Genomic DNA, 27,127 nt, shown 5'->3' on the forward strand with positions numbered 1-27,127 from the left:
TTCCAATTCTCCATGAGTAGCTGTCTGTCTGTCTGTCTGCCTGTCTATGAGTAGCTGTCTGCCTGCCTGCCAGCCAGCAAGTTGGTTAACAGAAAATAAATTGTTATGGCTGAGTAAAATAAAATACAATAAACACAATTTGCCTGAAAATAGATTACCCAGCTATGACCTTTTTCATGAAAAAAAATGAGTAGTGATATGGCTGACTGAGTAAAATAAAACAATCTACCTGAAAATAGATAGCTATAAGTGAAGAGCAATTTCCGCAATTACCATTTCCGCAATTTCCGCAATTTCCTCAATTTCCATTTCCGCAATTTCCGCAATTTCCATTTCCACCATTTCCGCAATTTCCGCAATTACCATTTCCGCAATTTCCGCAAAGGATGGGAAAAATTTGCAAATTGCGGAGGATGGGAAACATTAGCAAATTGCGGAGTGTTTAAAAAAAAACGATGGCTTATAGCCCATGTTTTTTGAAAAATTGCGGAGTATTGCGGAGGAATTGGAGTGTTGCGGAAAAATTCCGGAAAAATTGCGGAAATTGGAAATTGAGGAAATTGCGGAAATTGAAAATTGCGGAAATTGCAGTTATCCAACTTATCCAATTCAGTCTATACTCTCTGAAGCCAGACGACAACTAGGATATTCCATAATCTTCAAATGCTACAGAGCAGGGGTCTTAAACGTTTTTCAGGACAAGGCCCCGTTCACTGAGAGAGAAAACAGGCAACCACCCCTACATATTAAACTTTATTTTTTATTTAAAAAAAAACATTCCATGATGCTTCGTCATATTTAGTTGATTGTCAATGTCTGAAGAGTTGACTACCTGCTCAGGGACGAGGTTCAGAGTGAGGGCCGCGCGGCACGGCGTCTCTCTGTAGCACAGGCAGTCGAACCTCCGGTCGAACCAGTCCACGTCCTCCTGGGTCAGGTCGCCCTTCACTGCCAGGAGGCCGCTCCTGTATCTCTGGATGAGGAACAGGTGGTCATCGTTATGGTCAATTACAAAACTATACAAAATAACGGAAACGTGGATAAAAATGTCCTTTTAGTTTTAGGCCTTTGTCAATGTTTCACACGAAAGCGTATTATTGTGAGTCTGCTTTGTCGGTTCCACACAACAATCCACTGATTCACTTTTCTTTTTCGGTTTGCATATTTTACTTAAGTTGATCCATTAAAGTGCATTGACACAAACGGCTTCACCAAACCGTCTGTCCACCCAGGTGCATGCCCTCCCCCCCCTCACCTGTCCATAAGCCCTGGCCTAGAGAGGCGTGCCTTTGGTGCCCAAATAATCCAATAATCTATCAACTAATGCTAAATAATAACTACAATCATCATAATAATAATAATCGGAACATACATAACAGTGTCAACTCCACTAACCTGGATGTAGAAGCGTCTGGAGTCTAGGTGGAGGTAGTCGTCACTGTCCCAGTGCTTCCTCACACATCTGCCCTGGGACTGACACAGAGCCCTGCTGCACATCTGGGTGGCTGTGGACACGTTGACTATGTAGCGGTTCATCACCCTCTCCAGGTGCAACTTGGCGTCAATGCACGAGTCCTGGTGTGCAGTCAGTGGGGAGCAGGGCGTGTGAGTTGTGTATGTTATTGGCGGTGCAACAGTTTAGCAAACTAATTGATTTAATTGATTATTACAACTGAATTGATTAACTTTAAACCCCTACGTATTGTGGGAAAAGCTGCGACGTGTTGTGAGCTTAGCGATCAGCTATTTTCAGCGAAAGCTTTTCCACACAATCAGAGAGAACGTAAAGGACACTAGTAGAGTGTCCCTGAGGGACTCCGGTCAACAATATTTGTTTTTACCCCAACAATTCTATGAAAATAGCATATCTAGTTTGTGCTGTAGGCCAAATATTTTCTACAAGCCCATAGCGCGTGCTACGAGGCGTCACTTCGTGACTTTTTGACTAGTGACTATTTTTGAAGAATCATGAAAATGTGTGCAAATCTTTGAATGTATTTTAAAAGTAAACAATCTTTAACTTTGCTTCTGGGGCTCCCTGGAACAAAATATTTTGAGATGGGGGTCAGCGGCCAAATACATACAGTATAATTTGGGGGATCCTTGACATGAAAACATTTGAGCACCACTGATATAGAAACATAGGTATTCCGGATCTTACCTCTGTGTCAGTGACTTGCATGTCTCCCCAGGAGATAACACCAGAGGCACCCAGTGCTGCAGCTTCTCCAATGGTGTTCACCAGGTCATACTAGAAAACAACTGTTATTCAGAAAATACTGTAGTGGAATATCAATTTTCATTGCTATCGTGCTACTCATAACCGGTCCTTATAGAGTCCATTATTGTGAGCTTGTAGATCTGCTATTTTGCACATCCTTTTCCGGTCAATATTTAGCTTGATACCCCCCCACACTACAACATTAGTTCAACTTAAATATGCAACTATGAAAACTTGTTTACTATCACCTGTGGAAGAGTGTCAGTGTGACAGTAGACTGAGTAGAGACAGTAATATTAGCCTCGGATTGATTGATTGTTTATTGATTTGCCCCATGTTTTTCCTGTTAAAGTTTAAAATCAAGTGTTGAAAATCATGTCCTTAAAAATCACGTTTTGCTGAATCTAAAAGAAGACAAACAAACAACAACCATGAAACGCACCTCTGACATGTAGTCCTCGACGCTGTCTTTGTAGACGGGGCGGATGTAAGCGTAGACGGGCGTGGAGAAGTTGCCGTCGGAGGCGAGCGTGGACACCCTCATGGCCTCGCGGATGCGATGGCGGACGTACAGGCGGGCCTGCCGGGAGTCCCGGAGCACCTCCTCCAGGTAGATGGACGGGTAGAGGGCGCTCACCTCGTCCCAGAGCCACCAGAGATTGTCGTTGCGCTCCCGCTCGATCTCGGGACACTCTCCGGAGTAGTGCTCCATGTCCTGGTGGTAGTCGTAGTTGTAGCAGTCGGGGAACAGGTAGTAGCCCCAGAGCCTCGCGGGCCTCAGCCTCCGCCCGATGCGGACGGAGCGGGTGAAGTACCGCCGGGCCGCGCGGTCAAACAGCAGCTTGGCCCGGGCCTCCGCCTCGTCGTCCGACAGGCTGGCGTTTCTCTTCTTGACCGCCTCGATGGACAGCTGCCGGTAGATGTCTTTGCTGCCCCAGTTTCGAACCCACTGCGGCCTCCAGTCTTCAAAGTCGAGGACGGCCAGGCCTAAGAATATATATATATATATATATATATAGGGGGACCCACAGTTAAGCATTCCCTGCCAAGTGCCAAGGATGAGTATACGCGCCTTTGAATGTTTTGTTGATTGAGTTAGGTCGTGCTCGTATGCAAAATATTAAAGTCTCCCGGTTGCTAGGCAATCGAGTAAACAGGCAATGAACCTGGAAACAAGACGGATGTTTGTCTGTTTTCACTTCCGGTTCACAGCCGGGATAATTTATCAAACAAAGGCTGACTGAATTAATACCAGGGTATGTGTTAAGTAAGTGATAATGTATAATGTAGCTTATTACACGGCTGCTTAATACACAAATGAATAAATTGACCCAAAAGTGAGAACAAAACAAAGTATGTCCTTGCCTACGGTAATGAAAGTATTCCAAGTTGGCCCCACAGAGCGCAACGAGTCTCCTCGGAAACAAGAAAGTGAGTCCTGCATTTCTCGCTTTTTTCAGTTTTCAAAAACATTCTTGAAAACAATGTTTAGTTAAATGACATTGTGTGTTTGTTTGTTTACATGGCTGATGGCCGGGCTGTCATGTCCAAGCATCAAATCCAAGCAGCGCAGCAAGTGCTCCGAGCCTTTGATTAGGCAGCGGTCTGTTATCAAGAAATAACACACGGCTGAATTTGGCGATTGACCAATCTGAATCGAGCACTCAACCAAGCCGTGTAATGATTGAAAGGTAATTGATTTGATCGATTTAAATGAGAAATAATCGATCATGTCATAAAAACAAATCGACAGCCTTTCTCTTTACCCGCTTGGCCTACTTCCGGGATGTAGTTCTCGATGTCGTCCTCGGCCTCCTCGCGGTGATCGTCCAGATCGACCTCCTGCGGGATCCTCGGGTTGTCCTCCTCGACGCTCTCCCCGGTGTCTTCGTCCACGTACGGGAAGATGCCGAAGCGGTCGGTGTAGAAGATGGAGATCCTCTGGTCGGTGGCCGTCTTCAGGGTGCTGCTGACCAGGTGGAAGTTGGACAGGTCCAGGCGGACCTCGAAGCGCTCCTGGCACAGCTCCGTGGGAGCGTTCCACATGAAGAGGAAGGGGTGGTCGGGGTCCACGGGCGGGTCGGTCCGGCAGACAGCCCGGCTGCTGTGGAGTACCGCGGCCGAGATGAGGAGACGGAGCAAGACGTGGTGGAGCTCGACTTCACGGGGCTGGTGGTGGTGGTGGGCCGATTTCATACTGAAACCGGGTTTATAGTTCTGAAGGAAGACAAGATGGAAAAATACATTATAAAACAACTGGACTTGCACTTTATGCACTTAATGTACTAATTGAAAGTGCTATAAGTGATTAGTTCTGTGTAGTGTAAAATAGCTCTGATAGTAATCAGGGGCCTCACTGACTCTCCGCTCATTTTCAGATTGGGATACCAATTTGACCCATGATGAGGAGAGAAGTCATGTAGATGCAGGATAAACAAGTGCAATTGGAAGTGATCAAACAAATTTGGAACTGGAATACAAGCAAGCAAGCACTGATAAATTATTGTCTCCACCAGGCCGAAGGCATGGGGAGAGAGTATGTTTTGCACTCCGTCCGTAGACAGCTAATCTCTGGCACCGTTTGCTCAATGGCAGCCAAACTCTGCCGGAACCTCTGCCCCAAAGTTCTCACATTGGCCTGTTATAGCGCCACCCGGGGGCCGCATTTTTGCAAAACACATTTCTTGGCCGTACACCTACAGATTTTGTCCCAACACAACGCAAATTGGCACACAGTCTCTCTATAACCATTCAACAAAACAGGTTTTTCAGATTTTTCAGCTCAGTTCACAGGAGTGCTCTGTTTTAGACAAAATGCCGCAAATCATAAACACATTGTGTGATTTCTACCGTAACTATAGTTAGTTAACTAACCAACCAACTACTATCTTACTGAAGAAACAATGATTACTATCACAATATAAAGATTTTACTTTAAATTCAATATTTTTTGCAAAAGGCCTAGACTTTATCATTACATTTCATTTTAAAAGTCAACATAATTCTGCATTTTATTAAATGACATCTGCTTGGCATGTGGTACAATACTGTATAGAAGGATGATTTGTGGTTTTTAATTTCCCTGAAGATGGGTATCTGCAAAAGCTATTGTTTTCTCCCCTGTGTGATGAAAAGGGCCGTAATAGGGTTAATCTCAGCTGCAATCTGCTGCTTGCACAATATGAACAGTGAAATGAAATACTATGTACTGAGAGGCAGACTGAAATTAGTGAAATATGTTCACCTTTATTCAATATTGACTTTTCGGGCTTCCATTTTCACAGGAAAGAGTTGACAATCTTGTAAAAGGCAACCATTTGAACCCTAGCATACCTATTCTGAGCATAATAAAGGCATATCACTCTGCAAAAATAGGGAAACATTCACCATCGACAGCAGATCTACAAGCTCATAATGCTTGTAAGGCAAAGCAAGGCAGTTTTATTTGTATAGCACATTTCAACAAGCCAATTCAATGTGCTTTACACAAAGGAAACACAATTACCGGTATACAATGAATGACATTAGGGTGCATAAAATAAAAGTATAGTTACAGTTACAGTGCAGAAGAGAAGGAAAAAAGAAGGTTGACTAAATCAAAGCAGCGACAAACCGAAAGGTCTTTAGTTGTGTTTTAAAAGAAATGAGGGTGGCAATAGTCTGTATTTTGTGGGAACAGAGTGGTATTCCAGTCTGACTACATGGCTTCAGCGTGCGGTTTTAGGGTTAGGGACAGGGTTAGTAATGCTGCATGAGTGCGTCGGAATGGCAGTGCGTCGGAAAAACAGGCTTCGGAATGCCGGTGTGTAAGCGTCATAGCAAAACGTATACCACTTAAACCCGGCCTATAGTATACTTCATTGGCCAGAGTCCCCCAGGGGTTATCTTGGTCCCCCCCCCCCCCCTTCTCTCTCTACAATACATCTAGTTGTAAAACTACAGCAGATCGGTTTACTGAGCTTCACGACAAACCTTTTGGTGTGGTTTGCATCATGAGCCATGACCAACGGGAATATTGATCAATCTGACGATTATCTTGGTTATAGAGGGGTTAACTGTTTTATTCCCCTTCCCTTCACTCTCTCTGACATGCTTATCTGATTCACATTCCGGGTAGCAAGCACATTCTCGCACATGTGTACGCACGCGCACACATTCACAGCGTGCCGCATAGTCCCACATGTTCTTGATGTTGTTTTTTATTGTTGTTTTCTAACCTGTCTGTAAAGCACTTTGTAACTTTATGGTTGGAAAGGTGCTATATAAATAAAATGCATTCATTCCTTCATATTGTACGGTGCATCTCTCATTTCAAGTTGGGATACCAATTTCAGACAAATTTACTATAAAATTGAAGTTGATAAATGGGGTTGTCTCTCCTGATTGCATTCCACTTAAATGTATTTTACGAATGACTGTCGTGTTCATCCAATGCATTTTAAGTAACAGCTGTAACGGCACTATGCGTTACTTAGCGGCACTATGTAAAAAGTTTTTAATGAATAAAATGTGTCCAATCTCTATAGCAGAGTATGTTAATACAATATAACTTAAACAATTGGGATGGTTGTATTTAGTCTCCCTGTTTTTGAGACATTTAGATCATGTCAAAGGGCATGCCCCACCTTTGACTTGACTGAATGATGAAGCTAATTATTGAAGAATTCGTTTTTAGACACGATGACCCCTGTTGCACATGAAAGCCGTGAGGTAAGCAAATCAAACGGTAACTTTAAAGAACAGGAGAAGCATGATTTAAGGTTTTTAGTTGACGGGCAGCATTTTTCAGGTGAATAAGTGACTATGATCTGGTCTAGTCCCAGACTGTCTGCCTCTCTTACCTGTGCTTAAAAGTGTTGTTTCTTTTCCTTCATTTTTCATTTAGACTTGCAACAATTTATGATGGATTCATCAGGCTCAGTTTTCACAAAATAAAACAAAAAAACAATTTAGCTTATAGACCGTTTCACACTTTGACAACATAAACATTCTAAATGGGTTTTATTTCCTCTTGCAGTGTTTGAAATGAACTCGGCCCCAAGCCGTTACCAAGCAACGCAATTCCACTGCCAAGGTCTTTGGTCAAACTAAAACATATAGTTGTGTTGATAGCAAAGTTAATCACACTTAATTCACACTCAATTAACGTGCCCTTACATTAAGTCTAGGCAATATGCTCTGGAAGGAACAGCAATAATGTCATGCCGGCATGTTCCACCTGTTAAGCCAGGGGTATTCAATTAGATTAGGCCGGGGGCCACAACTGTAGAATGATTGTGTGTGGGGGGCCGCACAGTGTGCGCGCGAAGCGCGGAAATTTGTGGGTTCTCAAAATGCTTTTTGTGCTCAAACACGAAGATTTATGTATATTTCCGAACAGTAATGAGCAGGGTAATATGCCTATACAGGTATATGCCAGCTTAGAATAGATGTAGGCCTAGACCTATTTGACAGTGCATAAACAGCATTGCTTTGACATTAACGACCATCAGCTGGACGGACACACACACACACACACACAAACATTACATAGAGCAGTGATTCCAAAGTGGGGTTCGGGGTCCGGGGACCCCCAGGGTCCTTGAGGCAGTTCCAGGGGGTCCCCAGGGAAATGGTTTGGAACCAAATGGACCCTTATGGGTCTGTAACTCTGAGAGTGTACAAATGGAACCAAATGGACCCTAACAGGGTTTATTATTGTGAGAATGATGGCTTCCATTTTCGCAACTTTTCAGGACTAGAAAGCCTGCAGTTTCTATTAGCTTGGATTCTCCATTGATGTCACTGTTGGGTGGGTTTCTGAACTGCCCACAGCCCTCCTATGTGACACAGACCGAGTAGAAAAAAATGTGTCATTTTATCATGATTATTAGTGAGGACCTATTATATGAAGATAGGTTGAAAAGTGGTCCTTTAATGATTACCGTCATTATGGTAATCTCACAATTAATATCGCACACACCATACCTGTAACTTTTATTAGCCCTATTATTCTCAACAAAAAAAAAAACTGCCAATTGAATATCCCTGGTCTACAGAAACACCAGCGTGTCCACACTGGAGAGAAACCATACCACTGTAAACAATGTGAGAAGAGTTTCAGTGTGTTAGCTAGTCTACAGAAACACCAGCGTGTCCACACTGGAGAGAAACCATACCACTGTAAACAATGTGAAAAGAGTTTCAATCGGTCAGATCATCTTAAGTCACACCAGCGTATCCAGTGGAGAGAAACCATACCTCTGTAAACAGTGTGACAAGAGTTTCAAGCAGTCAGCTCATCTTAAATCACACCATCATATCCACAGTGGAGAGCAACCATACTAACCTGACGCTGCCAGATCCAAGAAGCTTGCTACACAAGTTTGTTTCACAGCTTATTGGGATCTGGGATCTCGGGAGGCAAATCGATGACGGGGCTGTTCATTTTTTTCAAGATACTTGGTAGATGATTGGATGGGACCATCTGTCTATCACCGTGTGGGCGTGCAAACACAACCAATCATATTGACGTGTCTATATAGCTTTCACATCCGGTTTCGCACATATCCCGCCCTTAGCTCACGCTGATTGGTTCGGTACAGGAGCTGTTCGGTGTTAGCTCAACTCCCTGAGAAATCCCAGATGGTTGCGGTGTTGGGGAACATGGCCCCCATCTGGCAAAGTCAGGTTACAACCATACCACCGTCAACCAGGATTATAATAGATTTGGATTTTTGAGAGGCGCTAGCCCCTCCTATGCCCAGCTTTGTGTGTACCACAGAATTGAGGATAAAAATCACACCCGTGTGAAAATCATCCAATAAAAAATATATATACACTTCTTCATGAATTCATTTGAATTAATATTATCTTCCCAAAAAAAAAGAAAATAAAAAATATATATACACACATTGTATATACACCATCCCTGAGCTGAATTAAAACAGTTGCACTGTGTTTAGAAAAACCGATATGCTCGTCCATATATGCCGTAAATCCTCCTTTCAATGTCAATGGCAAATGTGACACGAGTTAAGGACAAAGCTGCATATAGGAGGGGCTATCATCGTGCATCATCTTGCCCTAAAATAGTCACTGTGCCTATTTGCTCAGACACTGTGACGTGACATTCTCCAGTCATTGTCAATGTTAATGGTTAGACTGTGACGTAACATTCTCCATTCATTGTCAATGGCAACACTGTTACGTGACATTCTCCATTCATTGTCATCTGTCACTTTGACAAGTAAGCTCCGCCCTCAGATTTTCCGCCATTTTGAGCAGTTTGAAAAATACTTATACCTGATTTTCTGCCTGGATTTTTGAGCGATTCGCGTGAAACGTCCTACACACAATCTATGGTCCATTAACTGAAATCCCGGTTGAAGAGAAGTTTGTACGTGAAAAGCGAACACACTGTAGAAATGGATAATGACATGCCGGTCAGCCTACATAAGGTTTACGTTGTGTATGACGTCAGACCTCAGCTCCTGGTCAGCCTACATAAGGTCTGAATTGTCTTTGAGACTTTCATTTAATTTAAGGGAGAAGTATTCCTGTGAGTTTCCTGAGGGTTTTTCAGAGACACAGTACGAGTGAAGACAGAGAAGAGGCAGAGGGTGAAGAACTCAACCTCTCATTCTCATAGCAGTCCATTGGGTTTGATGATGGAAGGAAGAAGTGAGTCCCAACATGTCCAGACTCAGGTCTCCTGTTCTGAGAGTCCACATGCCGGTGCCTCCACCTTCCTCCATCAACACGTGAAGAGGAGCCACGACGACCTCCACTGCCAAACGCTGAGGAACGAACCGATGCCCTCGGCAGCCCGTCAGCCAATCAACAGCCCCGTAGCCAGCCAGAAACAAGGAGACGCGGATGGACCAAAACATGGCGGTCATCAACAGTTTACCAAGAACGTAGCCCAGGCGGGAGACGTAAAGACATGGCGGCTGAGTCGCACAGTAAAGAAAACCCACATCTGTAAACAGTGTGACAAGAGTTGCAGTCTGCAGGCACACCAGCGTGTCCACACCGGAGAGAAACCTTACCACTGTAAACAGTGTGACAAGAGTTTCAGTGAGTTAAGTGCTCTAAAGAAACACCAGCGTGTCCACACCGGAGAGAAACCTTACCACTCCCAAAAAAAAAGAAAATAAAAAATATATATACACACATTGTATATACACCATCCCTGAGCTGAATTAAAACAGTTGCACTGTGTTTAGAAAAACCGATATGCTCGTCCATATATGCCGTAAATCCTCCTTTCAATGTCAATGGCAAATGTGACACGAGTTAAGGACAAAGCTGCATATAGGAGGGGCTATCATCGTGCATCATCTTGCCCTAAAATAGTCACTGTGCCTATTTGCTCAGACACTGTGACGTGACATTCTCCAGTCATTGTCAATGTTAATGGTTAGACTGTGACGTAACATTCTCCATTCATTGTCAATGGCAACACTGTTACGTGACATTCTCCATTCATTGTCATCTGTCACTTTGACAAGTAAGCTCCGCCCTCAGATTTTCCGCCATTTTGAGCAGTTTGAAAAATACTTATACCTGATTTTCTGCCTGGATTTTTGAGCGATTCGCGTGAAACGTCCTACACACAATCTATGGTCCATTAACTGAAATCCCGGTTGAAGAGAAGTTTGTACGTGAAAAGCGAACACACTGTAGAAATGGATAATGACATGCCGGTCAGCCTACATAAGGTTTACGTTGTGTATGACGTCAGACCTCAGCTCCTGGTCAGCCTACATAAGGTCTGAATTGTCTTTGAGACTTTCATTTAATTTAAGGGAGAAGTATTCCTGTGAGTTTCCTGAGGGTTTTTCAGAGACACAGTACGAGTGAAGACAGAGAAGAGGCAGAGGGTGAAGAACTCAACCTCTCATTCTCATAGCAGTCCATTGGGTTTGATGATGGAAGGAAGAAGTGAGTCCCAACATGTCCAGACTCAGGTCTCCTGTTCTGAGAGTCCACATGCCGGTGCCTCCACCTTCCTCCATCAACACGTGAAGAGGAGCCACGACGACCTCCACTGCCAAACGCTGAGGAACGAACCGATGCCCTCGGCAGCCCGTCAGCCAATCAACAGCCCCGTAGCCAGCCAGAAACAAGGAGACGCGGATGGACCAAAACATGGCGGTCATCAACAGTTTACCAAGAACGTAGCCCAGGCGGGAGACGTAAAGACATGGCGGCTGAGTCGCACAGTAAAGAAAACCCACATCTGTAAACAGTGTGACAAGAGTTGCAGTCTGCAGGCACACCAGCGTGTCCACACCGGAGAGAAACCTTACCACTGTAAACAGTGTGACAAGAGTTTCAGTGAGTTAAGTGCTCTAAAGAAACACCAGCGTGTCCACACCGGAGAGAAACCTTACCACTGCAAACAGTGTGACAAGAGTTTCAGTCGGTTAGGTAACCTGCAGGTACACCAGCGTATCCACACCGGAGAGAAACCTTACCACTGTAAACAGTGTGACAAGAGTTTCAGCCAGTTAAATGCTCTAAAGAATCACCAGCGTGTCCACACCGGAGAGAAACCTTACCACTGCAAACAGTGTGACAAGAGTTTCAGTTGGTTAAGTGCTCTAAAGAGACACCAGCCTATCCACACCGGAGAGAAACCTTACCACTGCAAACAGTGTGACAAGAGTTTCAGTGAGTTATGTGCTCTAAAGAAACACCAGCGTGTCCACACCGGAGAGAAACTTTACCACTGCAAACAGTGTGACAAGAGTTTCAGTCGGTTAGGTACCCTGCAGGTACACCAGCGTATCCACACCGGAGAGAAACCTTACCACTGTAAACAGTGTGACAAGAGTTTCAGCCATTTAAATGCTCTAAAGAATCACCAGCGTGTCCACACCGGAGAGAAACCTTACCACTGCAAACAGTGCGACACGAGTTTCAGTTGGTTAGATAGTCTACAGAAACACCAGCGTGTCCACACTGGAGAGAAACCATACCACTGTAAACAATGTGAGAAGAGTTTCAGTGTGTTAGCTAGTCTACAGAAACACCAGCGTGTCCACACTGGAGAGAAACCATACCACTGTAAACAATGTGAAAAGAGTTTCAATGGGTCAGATCATCTTAAGTCACACCAGCGTATCCAGTGGAGAGAAACCATACCTCTGTAAACAATGTGACAAGAGTTTCAAGCAGTTTCAAGCATCTTAAATCACACCATCATATCCACAGTGGAGAGCAACCATACTAACCTGACGCTGCCAGATCCAAGAAGCTTGCTACACAAGTTTGTTTCACAGCTTATTGGGATTTGGGATCTCGGGAGGCAATTCGATGACGGGGCTGTTCATTTTTTTCAAGATACTTGGTAGATGATTGGATGGGACTGTCTGTCTATCACTGTGTGGGCGTGCAAACACAACCAATCATATTGACGTGTCTATATAGCTTCACATCCGGTTCCGCACATATCCCGCCCTTAGCTCACGCTGATTGGTTCGGTACAGGAGCCGTTCGGTGTTAGCTCAACTCCCTGAGAAATCCCAGATGGTTGCGGTGTTGGGGAACATGGTTACTCAATACCGCCCCCATCTGGCAAAGTCAGGTTACAACCATACCACCGTCAACCAGGATTATAATAGATTTGGATTTTTGAGAGGCGCTAGCCCCTCCTATGCCCAGCTTTGTGTGTACCCAAGAGCGATGATTTAATTGGCTGAGCTTGCCCAGCTTACTGTGTACCACAGAATTGAGGATAAAAATCACACCCGTGTGAAATGAGGGGCGCTCTTGTCATCGTACATAATCCAATAAAAAAATATATATACTTCTTCATGAATTAATATTATCTTCCAAAAAAAAGAAAAGAAAAAAATATATATAAACACACTGTATATACACCATCCCTAAGCTGAATTAAAACAGTTGCACTGTGTTTAGAAAAACCGATATGCTCGTCCATATATGCCGTAAATCCTCCTTTCAATGTCAATGGCAAATGTGACACGAGTTAAGGACAAAGCTGCATATAGGAGGGGCTATCATCGTGCATCATCTTGCCCTAAAATAGTCACTGTGCCTATTTGCTCAGACACTGTGACGTGACATTCTCCAGTCATTGTCAATGTTAATGGTTAGACTGTGACGTAACATTCTCCATTCATTGTCAATGGTAACACTGTTACGTGACATTCTCCATTCATTGTCATCCGTCACTTTGACAAGTAAGCTCCGCCCTCAGATTTTCCGCCATTTTGAGCAGTTTGAAAAATGCTTATACCCGATTTTCTGCCTGGATTTTTGAGCGATTTGCGTGAAACCTCCTACACACAATCTATGGTCCATTAACTGAAATCCCGGTTGAAAAGAAGTTTGTACGTGAAAAGCGAACACACTGTAGAAATGGATAATGACATGCCGGTCAGCCTACATAAGGTTTACGTTGTGTGTGACGTCAGACCTCAGCTCCTGGTCAGCCTACATAAGGTCTGAATTGTCTTTGAGACTTTCATTTAATTTAAGGGAGAAGTATTCCTGTGAGTTTCCTGAGGGTTTTTCAGAGACACAGTACGAGTGAAGACAGAGAAGAGGCAGAGGGTGAAGAACTCAACCTCTCATTCTCATAGCAGTCCATTGGGTTTGATGATGGAAGGAAGAAGTGAGTCCCAACATGTCCAGACTCAGGTCTCCTGTTCTGAGAGTCCACATGCCGGTGCCTCCACCTTCCTCCATCAACACGTGAAGAGGAGCCACGACGACCTCCACTGCCAAACGCTGAGGAACGAACCGATGCCCTCGGCAGCCCGTCAGCCAATCAACAGCCCCGTAGCCAGCCAGAAACAAGGAGACGCGGATGGACCAAAACATGGCGGTCATCAACAGTTTACCAAGAACGTAGCCCAGGCGGGAGACGTAAAGACATGGCGGCTGAGTCGCACAGTAAAGAAAACCCACATCTGTAAACAGTGTGACAAGAGTTGCAGTCTGCAGGCACACCAGCGTGTCCACACCGGAGAGAAACCTTACCACTGTAAACAGTGTGACAAGAGTTTCAGTGAGTTAAGTGCTCTAAAGAAACAACAGCGTGTCCACACCGGAGAGAAACCTTACCACTGCAAACAGTGTGACAAGAGTTTCAGTCGGTTAGGTAACCTGCAGGTACACCAGCGTATCCACACCGGAGAGAAACCTTACCACTGCAAACAGTGTGACAAGAGTTTCAGTTGGTTAAGTGCTCTAAAGAGACACCAGCCTATCCACACCGGAGAGAAACCTTACCACTGCAAACAGTGTGACAAGAGTTTCATTGAGTTAAGTGCTCTAAAGAGACACCAGCCTATCCACACCGGAGAGAAACCTTACCACTGCAAACAGTGCAACAAGAGTTTCAGTTGGTTAGGTAATCTGCAGGTACACCAGCGTATCCACACCGGAGAGAAACCTTACCACTGTAAACAGTGTGACAAGAGTTTCAGTGAGTTAAATGCTCTAAAGAAACACCAGCGTGTCCACACCGGAGAGAAACCTTACCACTGCAAACAGTGTGACAAGAGTTTCAATGTGTTAGGTAACCTGCAGGTACACCAGCGTATCCACACCGGAGAGAAACCTTACCACTGTAAACAGTGTGACAAGAGTTTCAGGCAGATATGTGCTCTAAAGAAACACCAGCGTGTCCACACCGGAGAGAAACCTTACCACTGCAAACAGTGTGACAAGAGTTTCAAGCAGTCAGCTCCTCTTAAATCACACCATCATATCCACAGTGGAGAGCAACCATACTAACCTGACGCTGCCAGATCCAAGAAGCTTGCTACACAAGTTTGTTTCACAGCTTATTGGGATCTGGGATCTCGGGAGGCAATTCAATGACGGGGCTGTTCATTTTTTTCAAGATACTTGGTAGATGATTGGATGGGACCATCTGTCTATCACCGTGTGGGCGTGCAAACACAACCAATCATATTGACGTGTCTATATAGCTTTCACATCCGGTTTCGCACATATCCCGCCCTTAGCTCACGCCGATTGGTTCGGTACAGGAGCTGTTCGGTGTTAGCTCAACTCCCTGAGAAATCCAAGATGGTTGCGGTGTTGGGGAACATGGTTACTCAATACCGCCCCCATCTGGCAACGTCAGGTTACAACCATACCACCGTCAACCAGGATTATAATAGATTTGGATTTTTGAGAGGCGCTAGCCCCTCCTATTCCCAGCTTTGTGTGTACCCAAGAGCGAGGATTTAATTGGCTGAGCTTGCCCAGCTTTCTGTGTACCACAGAATTGAGGATAAAAATCACACCCGTGTGAAGTGAGGGGCGCTCTTGTCATCGTACATCATCCAATAAAAAAAAAGATATACTTCTTCATGAATTAATTTGAATTAATATTATCTTCCCAAAAAAAAGAAAAGAAAAAAATATATATACACACACTGTATATACACCATCCCTGAGCTGAATTAAAACCTAGAAAAACCGATATATGCCGTAAATCCTCCTTTCAATGTCAATGGCAAATGTGACACGAGTTAAGGACAAAGCTGCATATAGGAGGGGCTATCATCGTGCATCATCTTGCCCTAAAATAGTCCACTGTGCCTATTTGCTCAGACACTGTGATGTGACATTCTCCAGTCATTGTCAATGTTAATGGTTGGACTGTGACGTAACATTCTCCATTCATTGTCAATGGTAACACTGTTACGTGACATTCTCCATTCATTGTCATCTGTCACTTTGACAAGTAAGCTCCGCCCTCAGATTTTCCGCCATTTTGAGCAGTTTGAAAAATGCTTATACCTGATTTTCTGCCTGGATTTTTGAGCGATTTGCGTGAAACGTCCTACACACAATCTATGGTCCATTAACTGAAATCCCGGTTGAAGAGAAGTTTGTACGATGTACGTGAAAAGCGAACACACTGTAGAAATGGATAATGACATGCCGGTCAGCCTACATAAGGTTTACGTTGTGTGTGACGTCAGACCTCAGCTCCTGGTCAGCCTACATAAGGTCTGAATTGTCTTTGAGACTTTCATTTAATTTAAGGGAGAAGTATTCCTGAGAGTTTCCTGAGGGTTTTTCAGAGACAGAGTACGAGTGAAGACACAGAGAAGAGGCAGAGAGAGGGTGAGGAACTCAACCTCTCATTCTCATAGCAGTCCATTGGGTTTGATGATGGAAGGAAGAAGTGAGTCCCAACATGTCCAGACTCAGGTCTCCTGTTCTGAGAGTCCACATGCCGGTGCCTCCACCTTCCTCCATCAACACGTGAAGAGGAGGAGCCACGACGACCTCCACTGCCAAACGCTGAGGAACGAACCGATGCCCTCGGCAGCCCGTCAGCCAATCAACAGCCCCGTAACCAGCCAGAAACAAGAAGACGCGGATGGACCAAAACATGGCGGTCATCAACAGTTTACCAAGAACGTAGCCCAGGCGGGAGACGTAGAGACACGGCGGCTGAGTCGCACAGTAAAGAAAACCCACATCTGTAAACAGTGTGACAAGAGTTGCAGTCTGCAGGCACACCAGCGTGTCCACACCGGAGAGAAACCTTACCACTGTAAACAGTGTGACAAGAGTTTCAGTGAGTTAAGTGCTCTAAAGAAACACCAGCGTGTCCACACCGGAGAGAAACCTTACCACTGCAAACAGTGTGACAAGAGTTTCAGTCGGTTAGGTAACCTGCAGGTACACCAGCGTATCCACACCGGAGAGAAACCTTACCACTGTAAACAATGTGAGAAGAGTTTCAGTGTGTCATCTAATCTACAGAAACACCAGCGTGTCCACACTGGAGAGAAACCATACCACTGCAAACAGTGTGACAAGAGTTTCAGTCATTTACATGCTCTAAAGAATCACGTGCGTGTACACACCGGAGAGAAACCTTACCACTGCAAACAGTGTGACAAGAGTTTCAGTCGGTTAGGTAATCTGCAGGCACACCAGTGTGTCCACACCGGAGAGAAACCCTACCACTGTAAACAGTGTGACAAGAGTTTCAGTCATTTACATGCTCTAAAGAATCACGTGCGTGTACACACCGGAGAGAAACCTTACCACTGCAAACAGTGTGACAAGAGTTTCAGTGAGTTAAGTGCTCTAAAGAGACACCAGCCTATCCACACCGGAGAGAAACCTTACCACTGCAAACAGTGCAACAAGAGTTTCAGTTGGTTAGGTGCTCTGCAGGTACACCAGCGTATCCACACCGGAGAGAAACCTTACCACTGTAAACAGTGTGACAAGAGTTTCAGTGAGTTAAATGCTCTAAAGAAACACCAGCGTGTCCACACCGGAGAGAAACCTTACCACTGCAAACAGTGTGACAATAGTTTCAGTCGGTTAGGTAACCTGCGGGTACACCAGCGTATCCACACCGGAGAGAAACCTTACCACTGTAAACAGTGTGACAAGCGTTTCAGCCAGTTAAATGCTCTAAAGAATCACCAGCGTGTCCACACCGGAGAGAAACCTTACCACTGCTCTATATACATAGAGGAATTTCCTTTAATCCACCCGACATATACGTCACACCATCGAAAGCCGTCTCTTACCATACTTAACAATACTAGTTTTTTACCTCCAAAAAACTAGGTACGTAGCAAATAGCTAAACCTAATAATTCAATATTTCAAAAGTTCTTTCACAGAGAAGCTGAGATTTGACAGTTTGTAGCGGTCAACAGTACTTGCGCTCTCTGCTTGCGCACTAGTAGGCCATTTATTGCCTACTTGTGTGCAAGTAGGCACTCGACAGAGTGCAGTTCTAGTTGTTTTTGTGTGTTTTTTTTCTTCTCCTCCTTCTGCCAAAAATAGCAGTTCTTGGCTGAACCATGCAGTCGGTTTTCACGAAACACGGGAATCTGGTAGAGGGCCATGCCAAACAGTGACTAAGCGAAGCCCATGACGATTGGCCAAATGGTGGCGCTATAGCACTCACTGAATTGCACACGCTGAATTTAAAACAATAGGCCTGCAAAAAAGCTCACAATGTGTCGCATTGCTCACTAGTTGTGGTCCCATTCAGTTTCTCTTTTGGGTCTTGAACTGAAAAGTTTGGTAACCACTGGCGTACATGATTTGAACATGCATGGCACAATTTGGCACATGATTATCAGACCTGAATCTATACCCTTCAAGTTCTTGTTTATACTCAAAATGGAAATGAAAATTGGAATGTGTAGCATTTGCAGAAATATTGGGCCTTAAATGTACTAAAGATCATTAGTAAAATGTAGATGCAACATTTAGCTGCTTGTACTTAACATAATAACAAATACAAAAATATTTTCAAAAGTATTTATTCTATTGCAAAGTTCCTCTTTCAAGTGTGCAATACATTTTCAGCACCATGCGAGTTAGGGTGAACTTCCTCTTTAAAGTGTGCAATGCTTACTGATGAAGTGGTGTATGTTTGCAAGGGCTCATGAGGAAGAGGTCTGTGGTGTCTGAGGAGATGGCGAGATGAACATACAACGGTACCATTTCCGAGCATGCATATACATACACAAACATGCCATGCTGAAACTGTATGAGCCCTAGACTTGTTATCATACAGCGTTACTAAACCGGTATTACACCAGACAGTGGCCTTGTGGTTAGAGTGTCCGCCCTGAAACTGGGAGGTCGGGGTTCGATCCCCGGCCGGGTCATACCAAAGACTGTAAAAATGGGACCCAATGCCTCCCTGCTTGGTACTCAGCATCAAAGGGTTAGATTGGGGGGGTCAAATCTACTAATCAAATGATTCCCGAGCGCGGCACGGCTGCAGCTCACCGCTCCTTGGCTGCGGCTCACCGCTCCAAGAGATGGGTCTAATGCGGAGAACAAATGTCACTGCGGCAACGTGTGTGACAAATCGTATGACTTTGACTTTGATTACATCTTACTGACAATGACAGACAACAGATATCCCGGTCCTATCATACAAACATTGCAAAAATATTTGGGGCCCAATCTTGCGCAACCCCTTACCCCTTATCCCCAAACCTATTTTGCCATTTGCCGGGTTCACACCCCCACACTGGGTTGACCACTTTAGAGGTTTGTAAGCCTCGGCTGATGTTACAATACTATTTGGCTGAGGCTGTTTCAACATTTCATATTTAAGGAATCAGTCAAACTAGTAGGGACGTAGGGAATGGACCTGATGAAACTCAATCTAACAGAGGGTGGTAATCAATACATTTGCATAACATTTGATTATTTTACAAAGTTTAAATTAGATCTATGGATTACTTCAACAGTGGGCAAATCTCAATTGATGCCAATGGAAAATGAGAATCTACATGTGAACAACTGGGGTCAAACATAATGATGCACCTCAAGGCCATGCAAGATTAGATGCCATTTCATTTTCTCACTTTGAGGACAGAGGTCCCTTCTGGCAACACTACCATGATTGACTATACTGACTAATAGAGGAGCCAGTCATTTCCGAGTTACCAGCTCATGATGAGCCAATGCCCGTCCTTGATACAAGGACAAGTTCTCTCTCTCTATTAAGCTGACAGGATGGGCAGTCTTCAAAGAACTAAGAACGTTGAAAGCCAAGCATGTGGTGAGCACCGTCTCACAAGCAATGCTATCGATGACCACAGCAACCACAGCATCCAAGCCTAGGCTGTTAAAAAAAAAAAGGGGAAAAAAAGGAAAAAACGCTTTCCAGCACCTTGGACAGCAACCAAGGGGGATTCCCTATAATTGGATCGACCAATGGTTTTCAACCCTTTTCATGTCAAGCTCCAATATTTATTCGCCATTTGAGCCACGGACCTGATGAGATTTAGCCTCTCAGGCTCTAAACTAAAGAATATTTTGTTGTCGTTAGATAAGATTTTGGCCTTTCTGGTCAAAATGTACATTTTATAGTGCGACAGTGCGCCCACTAAGGAAAGTAGGCTTTCAAACTTTTGTATTGGTGAGTATAGGTAAAATGTTCTTAATATTTCCTCTACAGAGGAGAGGTTGGTCTGTGTTTCAATCATGCGAGCCAGGAAAGACAACGGTCCCATAGCCTAAATGCAACGGCAGTAAAGTGCATTAGTCTATGGACCACCAGAGCTAGACCCAAACCTGGCTGGAAGTAAACCATAATGATTTTGTTCCAAGGAAAATGGACGCATGCATTGTTCAAATCACACACAAATAGGTGTACTTGTAATTAGTCAAAAGTCAGTGACCTCACAGGTATGTGTGCCACTATACTGAATGAGCCAAATGAGTAAATCAAGGCATAATTTATGACACCTGACACACACTTACCACAATGAATTTGTGAATGGAAGCAGATAATAGGCTGTAGAAATGTATTTATCTTATGCTGATTATCTTGAGCCATTAAGTGTCTGATGATGCCACTACTAGATAGTACCAGGTACCGCATGGTGCCACTAGATGGCACCAGACACCAAGTAAACGTCATTAATGAAAACACTTACAGTTTGGGTGTCTTTACCAAAGCCAAACAGAAGTCAACCTCAGGGCTCTCCCCATCTTTAGCAAACAGAAAATGTATTGTATTTTTCAGGTCAGGAGATACCAATCTTATCTGATATCCACATACTGTAGTCATTTATCAGCATAATATAGTATAGTGTTTTTGTGTAAGCCTGTCTCTCATCACTTCGAATAACTTGTTTATCCTGTCAAATATGAGTTAACTCTCCTGTTGGTATTCCAACTGAAAGAGAGAGAGAGAGAGAGAGATAGAGAGAGATACACTTCCTAACCGTCTGCCCACTGTACCAAGACACCAGAGACATACTTTCCACGGATTACAATCACCCAAGGGGAGTTTGAAAACATGACTAATATGACAAAAGAACTCCCATATCTGTTGCGTGAAGTGCAGCAATGTGCAAACACAGCAGCGAGATTTGTGAGCTGCTGTGACAGCTATAAGGATGTCAAATGGAATACAAGCACCTTAAGGAATACAAACCATTGTACATGTGTACACCGTTTATCAAAAGTATAAAGCTAACGTCTCCTATATGGACAGAATAATGTACAATCTTTTTATAGTTTCACAAGATAGTATGTACCACAGCTCTGTTTACACCTTTATTTAATTCCTATTTATATCCAATATGTATTTGTAAATACATTGTTTTATTTTGATAGTGTTTTTCCACTTCTGCTTTGGCAATGTAAACGTACGTAGAGAGAGAGAGAGAGTGTGTCTTTCGACTTCTAAATAAACTTATTCACCACCTGTCTCACGTAGCCTACAGCAGCAGGCTTAACCCATCGTTATACCTTTTGTTATACCTCTCGTCTCTTGAAACAAAATGGGTGTGAGCACAGTGAGCGAATACCTAACATCGCCCAAAGGTTTGCGCAATTCATTCACTTTTATGACCAACTCCTTTTTCGGGACAGGCAGAGACTGAGTGAATCATAAGTTCGGCTCGAGTAAGAGAAATTTGAGATGTTTTTTAAGCAGTCCAATCCGGAGCAGACAGTGTGTCTGTCTGTGTAGAAGTAGGTAGGGCTTGTGAAGAATGCACACTGACAAGTGACAACAATACAAACACTGAAACGCACAAAACATTCAATTGGCTTGAAAAGGTGTGGATACTTTACCTGTGAATTAATATACCCATCAGCGCAACCTCCGAAGTCGGGTAAGCTTGTTTTGTTATTTATATCCGAGGCGAGTTCTTCTAATAAACGAAAACAATTAGGGGGCAAGAAAAGCTGCATGACGAGTCTCTCAGTGGTTTTGTTTTTCTTCCTGATTTAAGCTCTCGATCCGGCGCTGCTCCGCAGCTGTTGTACATTTTCTGTTAATTATGGGCGTTTGTGGACATGCAATGTATCAAGGCTACTGGCTAGGCTAAAGACTATATTGAAGACCAGTGGAAAAAACGTGTAAGATTCAACTTAGAAGTCATCTCTAGACTGTGTGTTACACAACTTAGTTCCACTATAGGCCTACGTACTAACATCTTAAGTTGAAGTTCAAGTAAATTCGTTTCTTCTCAGGAACGCAGCGCAGCTATAGCTATAGCGCGGTCAGAGCTGCCAGTGCCGATAGAAAATGTGTTGCCTGTCTAGTATAGGCTACAGGTAGGCACTAGGCCAAGTCCTACCGAAAAAAACTAAAACCATCAATTTATTTAAAAGCATACCACAAAAATGCATGTTGTTGGCTGTTGGAAATAGCCTATTTGGAGTCAATATTCAGTGTTCATAAGTGAATCATACATAATGCCATTACAATGATGACAGGACATGGATGAGCACCACTGTTCTATATCAGTGGTTCTCAACCAGTGGCCCCGGGGGCCACCAGTGGTCCTTGAGGGAGTTCCAGGTGGTCCCCCAGCTAAATGACGGAGAGTTGGTAACACTCCCAATTTGTCCAAAAGTTAAATATTGTTAAACATCTACCTTTACAATCTACAAGAAGTCTTCACAATTAGAGAATGTATAGAAGAATTGTTATTTTGATCAATGTTTGCCTGTTATCTCAGTAGCAACATCAATACAGCATGGACATGTGGACATATTCTTTAGTTTTGGGTCTGCAAGGCAAAATCTCGTCAAATGGTGGTCCGTGGCTCAACCATGCTGAATAAATAAAGGGCCTTGGCCCTTGATATGAAAAGGGTTTAAAACCACTGTTCTATAGCTAATACACTGACACGGAGCAAGACAGGAACGCCCAAAAAAAGTCACATCCGGTTTTATCCCAGGGTAATAATTTTCTATGGCTGCCCAATGCAACTTGGTCCAATCCTTAATCACATACGGACAAACATCTATGCCGATAATATCTAACTTGCGGAGGTATAGCGTTGCCTTGTCCGCACGGGCAACAGATCTTTCAACGTATATGGCCATTGCGAATACGTTTGATAATCGCTATACTCTGCGCAATATTGTTTTGAAAATGCCGCAAATTGCATTGCAAGTGAACGGGGGTGGGCGGAGTCAAGGGCTTGCCAGTTGCCGCGCCTTCGTGTCAGTGTATATTCTTATGTATGGATTGATTACCTGAGCTCTCTCTTCCACAGCTGCAGTGATGGGGGACCTCAAGAAAGGGAAGAAGGCCTTCGTCCAGAAGTGTTCTACGTGTCACACGGCCAACGAGGGGGGGAAACACAAGGTGGGACCCAACCTCTGGGGTCTGTTTGGCAGGAAGACGGGCCAGTCGCCGGGATACAACTACACACAGGCTAACATTGATAAGAGTAAGTCTGCGTGTGTGTGTGTGTGTGTGTGTGTGTGTGTGTGTGTGTGTGTGTGTGTGCGTGTGCGTGTCTGTGTGTGTGGCATGCACGTGCATACGTACATCAGAGAGACAGTCAGACAGACAGAGAAGTTATAAGGTCATCTGGGAGAGTGTACTCTTCCTTAAAGCAGGCTGTGTCTTTAAGGCATGGCAGTCATGCTGCAGGTCTGAACCGGCAGGTTTACGTTGATGAGATTCCTCCTCTCTAACAACCCCACATACAGACTCAGTCTGAACCTTAGAGTATATACTCTAAGGTCTGAACACAGCTTTGATGGATGTGTTCTGCCCCCCCTATCAAACAAAATGTTTGGTCAAACTATAGCTTCCATTGGAAATGCATTGGAGCGGCCATTATGCACAGACACAAGACCGGTGTCTTGAATATGTGAACACAGCCCAGTATAAGGGCATACAGTATGTCTACCCCACCCGCTCACCTCCGCCCCACCCCCTCCTGGTGCTGCGGCCATCTTGGATCCTGAAACACAATAATAAAACAATGGGAGAGAGGTGCAGGGGGCCGAGAAAGGCCCATATTGTGCGGATTAGTGATTAGACAAGAGTTTTGTCAGAGCAGCAGCATTATTGGCTTATAGTAATGGAACAAAAAGGGCAGGTATATTATCATGGTGGTACTTGGGAGAACCAACTCAACCAATGAACTGCTGTGTGTGTGTGTGTGTGTGTGTGTGTGTGTGTGTGTGTGTGTGTGTGTGTGTGTGTGTGTGTGCGTGTGCGTGTGCGTGCGTGCGTGCGCTCGTGTGCGTGCGCGTGTGTGTGTGTGTGTGCCTAAAGCAGTTCATTGCTTGAGTGGTTAAACATATATGGTAATGGTGTGTTTACTCAGAACATAGGACATTCTTCCAGTAAGGGCGAAATCCATTTGACCCGACCGACCGGTCTGTCGGTAGTCCGACAGGGCGGTCGGTAAGTCACAAGACAGGTTTATTTGTAATATATATATACCACTTCATACACAAAGTTAATTCAAAGTGCATTACATAATGCCCCATGTGCATTGGGACTCTGACCCCCACACACACACACACCAACTACTGTACATATTGTGCTATAGTGGTTCTGCCTCACATGTACAACTGCATTGCTGCCGTTGTTGATACTACAATTGCTACTAATTCAACTAGTAGTCGCTGCTACACTCTTGTTAATGATAATGTTGGTGTATGGTGGTGAGAGAAAGGGGTTAGAAGTGGTAACGGTATAGTCCTCATGCTCATAATAATACAAAACCTGTGTATTGTCTGTCCCTGAATTTCAGATATAGTGTGGGGAGAAGACACTTTGATGGTGTATCTTAGGAATCCCAAGAAATACATCCCAGGAACCAAGATGATATTTTCTGGTCTCAGAAAGAAGAAAGAACGACTTGACATTATAGCCTATTTAAAGAGCATCACTTCTTAAGATCAGAAGCCGAACCAGCTCAGTGGCCTTGTGGTTAGAGTGTCCGCCCTGAGACTGGGAGGTTGTTGGGGGTTCAATCCCCGGCCGGGTCATACCAAAGACTGTAAAAAATGGGACCCAATGCCTCCCTGCTTGACACTCAGCATCAAGGGTTGGATTGGGGGTAAGTCCCTGCGACATACTAGCGTCATGTCCAGGGGGTGTACTTGTACATCAAGCTGCCTCACGCTACAGAAACAGGAGATAGGCTCCTGCCCCTATGGGCCTCATGGCTAGTCGGCAAGGCTACTTACTTACTTACTTCTTAAGATCGATTCATACTTCGTCACACAATGCTGTCACATTCCTATGATATAGATGACCTACAAGCTCATGCAACGCGGTTGTGAGCTTGTATAGGCCAGAAATGCGTATTTGCTCTCTTCTGTTTCTGAAATAGCTGCCATGTGTTTTTCTTGTTATGTGGGACTGTTTTTAATTAGGATTGTTGGGAGTCTCTTTGGTGCTTGGATTTCTTTTTTTCTCCACATAGTTCTCAGACCGGGGCCTTGTAAAATGCTGCAGACTTACCCTGGGGTTTACAAAAACATAACTGACTGTTAGCTATAGCTAACTGCTGACTTCAGACTGCAAAACAACTGTTACTGTGCATTATAGACTGGTGCTGCATGACTGCTATAACAATAGACTGCTATATACTAGATTCAGAAGTATATGGACTGTTATAGCAGACTGTTAGTGTATGTTGTATATTTTCTGATTCTCACTCAGTAGGTTGCGACCTACAATTGTTCTGTAAGACATGCTCGTTCCATCAGAGACAAAAAAAACAAACGCATTTGGATTGAAGAACATTATATTGTATGCGCAATGCACTTTTACTTTCGCAACTTTTTCTTTCGCTGGATGGATGCCACGAATGTCTATTGATCTTTTGTATTGCTGTTGAACTGTATATCTAGTGTATAGCTATTTTAAACCTACACATTACTCATCTGTACTACTTAAATCCACAAGAATATATTGGCTCCAGGATCAGTGTTTGAAATGAGGAGGTCCTTAATTGTTATGGCATAATATGTCAAAATATCTCCAAAGAGCCATTTGTAGGTCCCACAGTGGGTTTGAGAGTACATGTAGAAAGTAACTCTTAAAATAAAATGATCTCATGACAGTTGTCAACATGCATTGCACACTTTTAGTACTCAGTAAACTACTTACATATTTGCCACAGCATATTGGTTAGGTGGCATATACTAACGGTAAAACTGGAGCTAATATTATCTAACGTTCATGTATTACTGAGAGAGTAGACACATGATGTATAACTGTATATAGGTCTGAAATCGCTGAACTTACCCGTTGTTTTATATTTGTATACTCCTTCCTCCACTTCCACAAAAACATCCTGTCGAAATGAATAACACCTGTTAAATTAATGTCTTCTGCGATATGAATATTGTGCTGTTATAGTGATTATGACGATACATTAATGTGCAGCCTTTGTCGAGACTATAGCATGAAACCTGATGGATATACTCCCACTCCTCATAATGATGTTTTTGATATCCCTCTTGTTTACATTAAGTTCCATTGTATCCTACTGCTGAAGCTACTTGATGAAAGTGGGTCATAAAAGAATGAGGGGGGGGGGGTATAGAAGTTGAAATCTATATATCCAGTCGTGGATATATGTGGCGTGTGTTCTGTGCAGGTGCTACAGTATGTGCTGTTGTGTCAATAACTGTCCGCCCATCCAGAATATGATCTGAAACTACACCAAAAGCACACTTAAACGTAATCATCTTCAAAAAACTATAATTGCATTGGCAGCCATAGATTAATCGTTTCACATTAATCAGTAATGCCATTACCCAAAGGAAAGCAGGGTGGGAGGACTGACTGTATGTGTTAGCAAATGTGCAGACTGCAATTATTTCAACGCATGTGTGTTTTTTTTTTTACATTTTGCCTAATAAATTTCTATTTTCAGACCTGAGAGTGGTGAATGCAACAGATTTGATCAATTGTTAACTACCGATCTGAGGGGGAAGGTACTGTACAGAGACCGCCTATCAAGTGTTTTATTATTTAGACAGAACCAAAAGAAAAGTATTCTACATAAGTACACAAAAGTCCTGCATATCTTGGACCGATCGATTTCAAACCTGGTGTGTGAATCAAATAACATAAATACATGACAAAAGGGTTATGCAATACATTCCCAGTGGGTATTGCCTATAGGCCTATATTTTGGAA

The 27,127-nt window shown here is 43.8% G+C and overlaps 2 protein-coding genes across 2 annotated transcripts; one reads left to right on the top strand and one right to left on the bottom strand.

The window, feature by feature from the left end:
- Positions 1–653: 653 nt before the first annotated feature.
- Positions 654–21,876, bottom strand: LOC308331427 (hyaluronidase-5-like). The gene is made up of 6 exons (XM_080786861.1): positions 21,787–21,876; positions 3,988–4,438; positions 2,664–3,208; positions 2,162–2,251; positions 1,396–1,575; positions 654–973 (listed from the first exon to the last, which is right to left on the bottom strand). The coding sequence occupies exons 2-6, from the start codon at positions 4,415–4,417 to the stop codon at positions 761–763; spliced, it is 1,458 nt and encodes a 485-aa protein (XP_080642987.1). The 5' UTR covers positions 4,418–4,438; positions 21,787–21,876; the 3' UTR covers positions 654–760.
- LOC308331428 (cytochrome c-like) lies at positions 21,682–26,867 on the top strand. The gene is made up of 3 exons (XM_080786862.1): positions 21,682–21,827; positions 23,223–23,399; positions 24,723–26,867. Exons 2-3 carry the CDS (start codon positions 23,231–23,233, stop codon positions 24,866–24,868), a joined length of 315 nt encoding a protein of 104 aa, XP_080642988.1. The 5' UTR covers positions 21,682–21,827; positions 23,223–23,230; the 3' UTR covers positions 24,869–26,867.
- Positions 26,868–27,127: the final 260 nt, after the last annotated feature.

Source organism: Protomyctophum bolini (assembly GCF_963924005.1).
Source record: "Protomyctophum bolini genome assembly, chromosome: 17".
In the NCBI taxonomy this organism is placed as follows: domain Eukaryota; kingdom Metazoa; phylum Chordata; class Actinopteri; order Myctophiformes; family Myctophidae; genus Protomyctophum; species Protomyctophum bolini.

Bases quoted from the DNA above. Each gene is read 5' to 3' on its own strand.
- LOC308331427 (XM_080786861.1), bottom strand. From the start codon at position 4,417: ATGAAATCGGCCCACCACCACCACCAGCCCCGTGAAGTCGAGCTCCAC. The intron at 3,209-3,987 runs GTAAAGAGAAAG...ATATATTCTTAG, and splicing joins CCCGGAAGTAGGCCAAGCGG to GCCTGGCCGTCCTCGACTTT. The intron at 2,252-2,663 runs GTGCGTTTCATG...GTTGTTTTCTAG, and splicing joins TCGAGGACTACATGTCAGAG to TATGACCTGGTGAACACCAT.
- LOC308331428 (XM_080786862.1), top strand. From the start codon at position 23,231: ATGGGGGACCTCAAGAAAGGGAAGAAGGCCTTCGTCCAGAAGTGTTCT. The intron at 23,400-24,722 runs GTAAGTCTGCGT...CCTGAATTTCAG, and splicing joins ACAGGCTAACATTGATAAGA to ATATAGTGTGGGGAGAAGAC.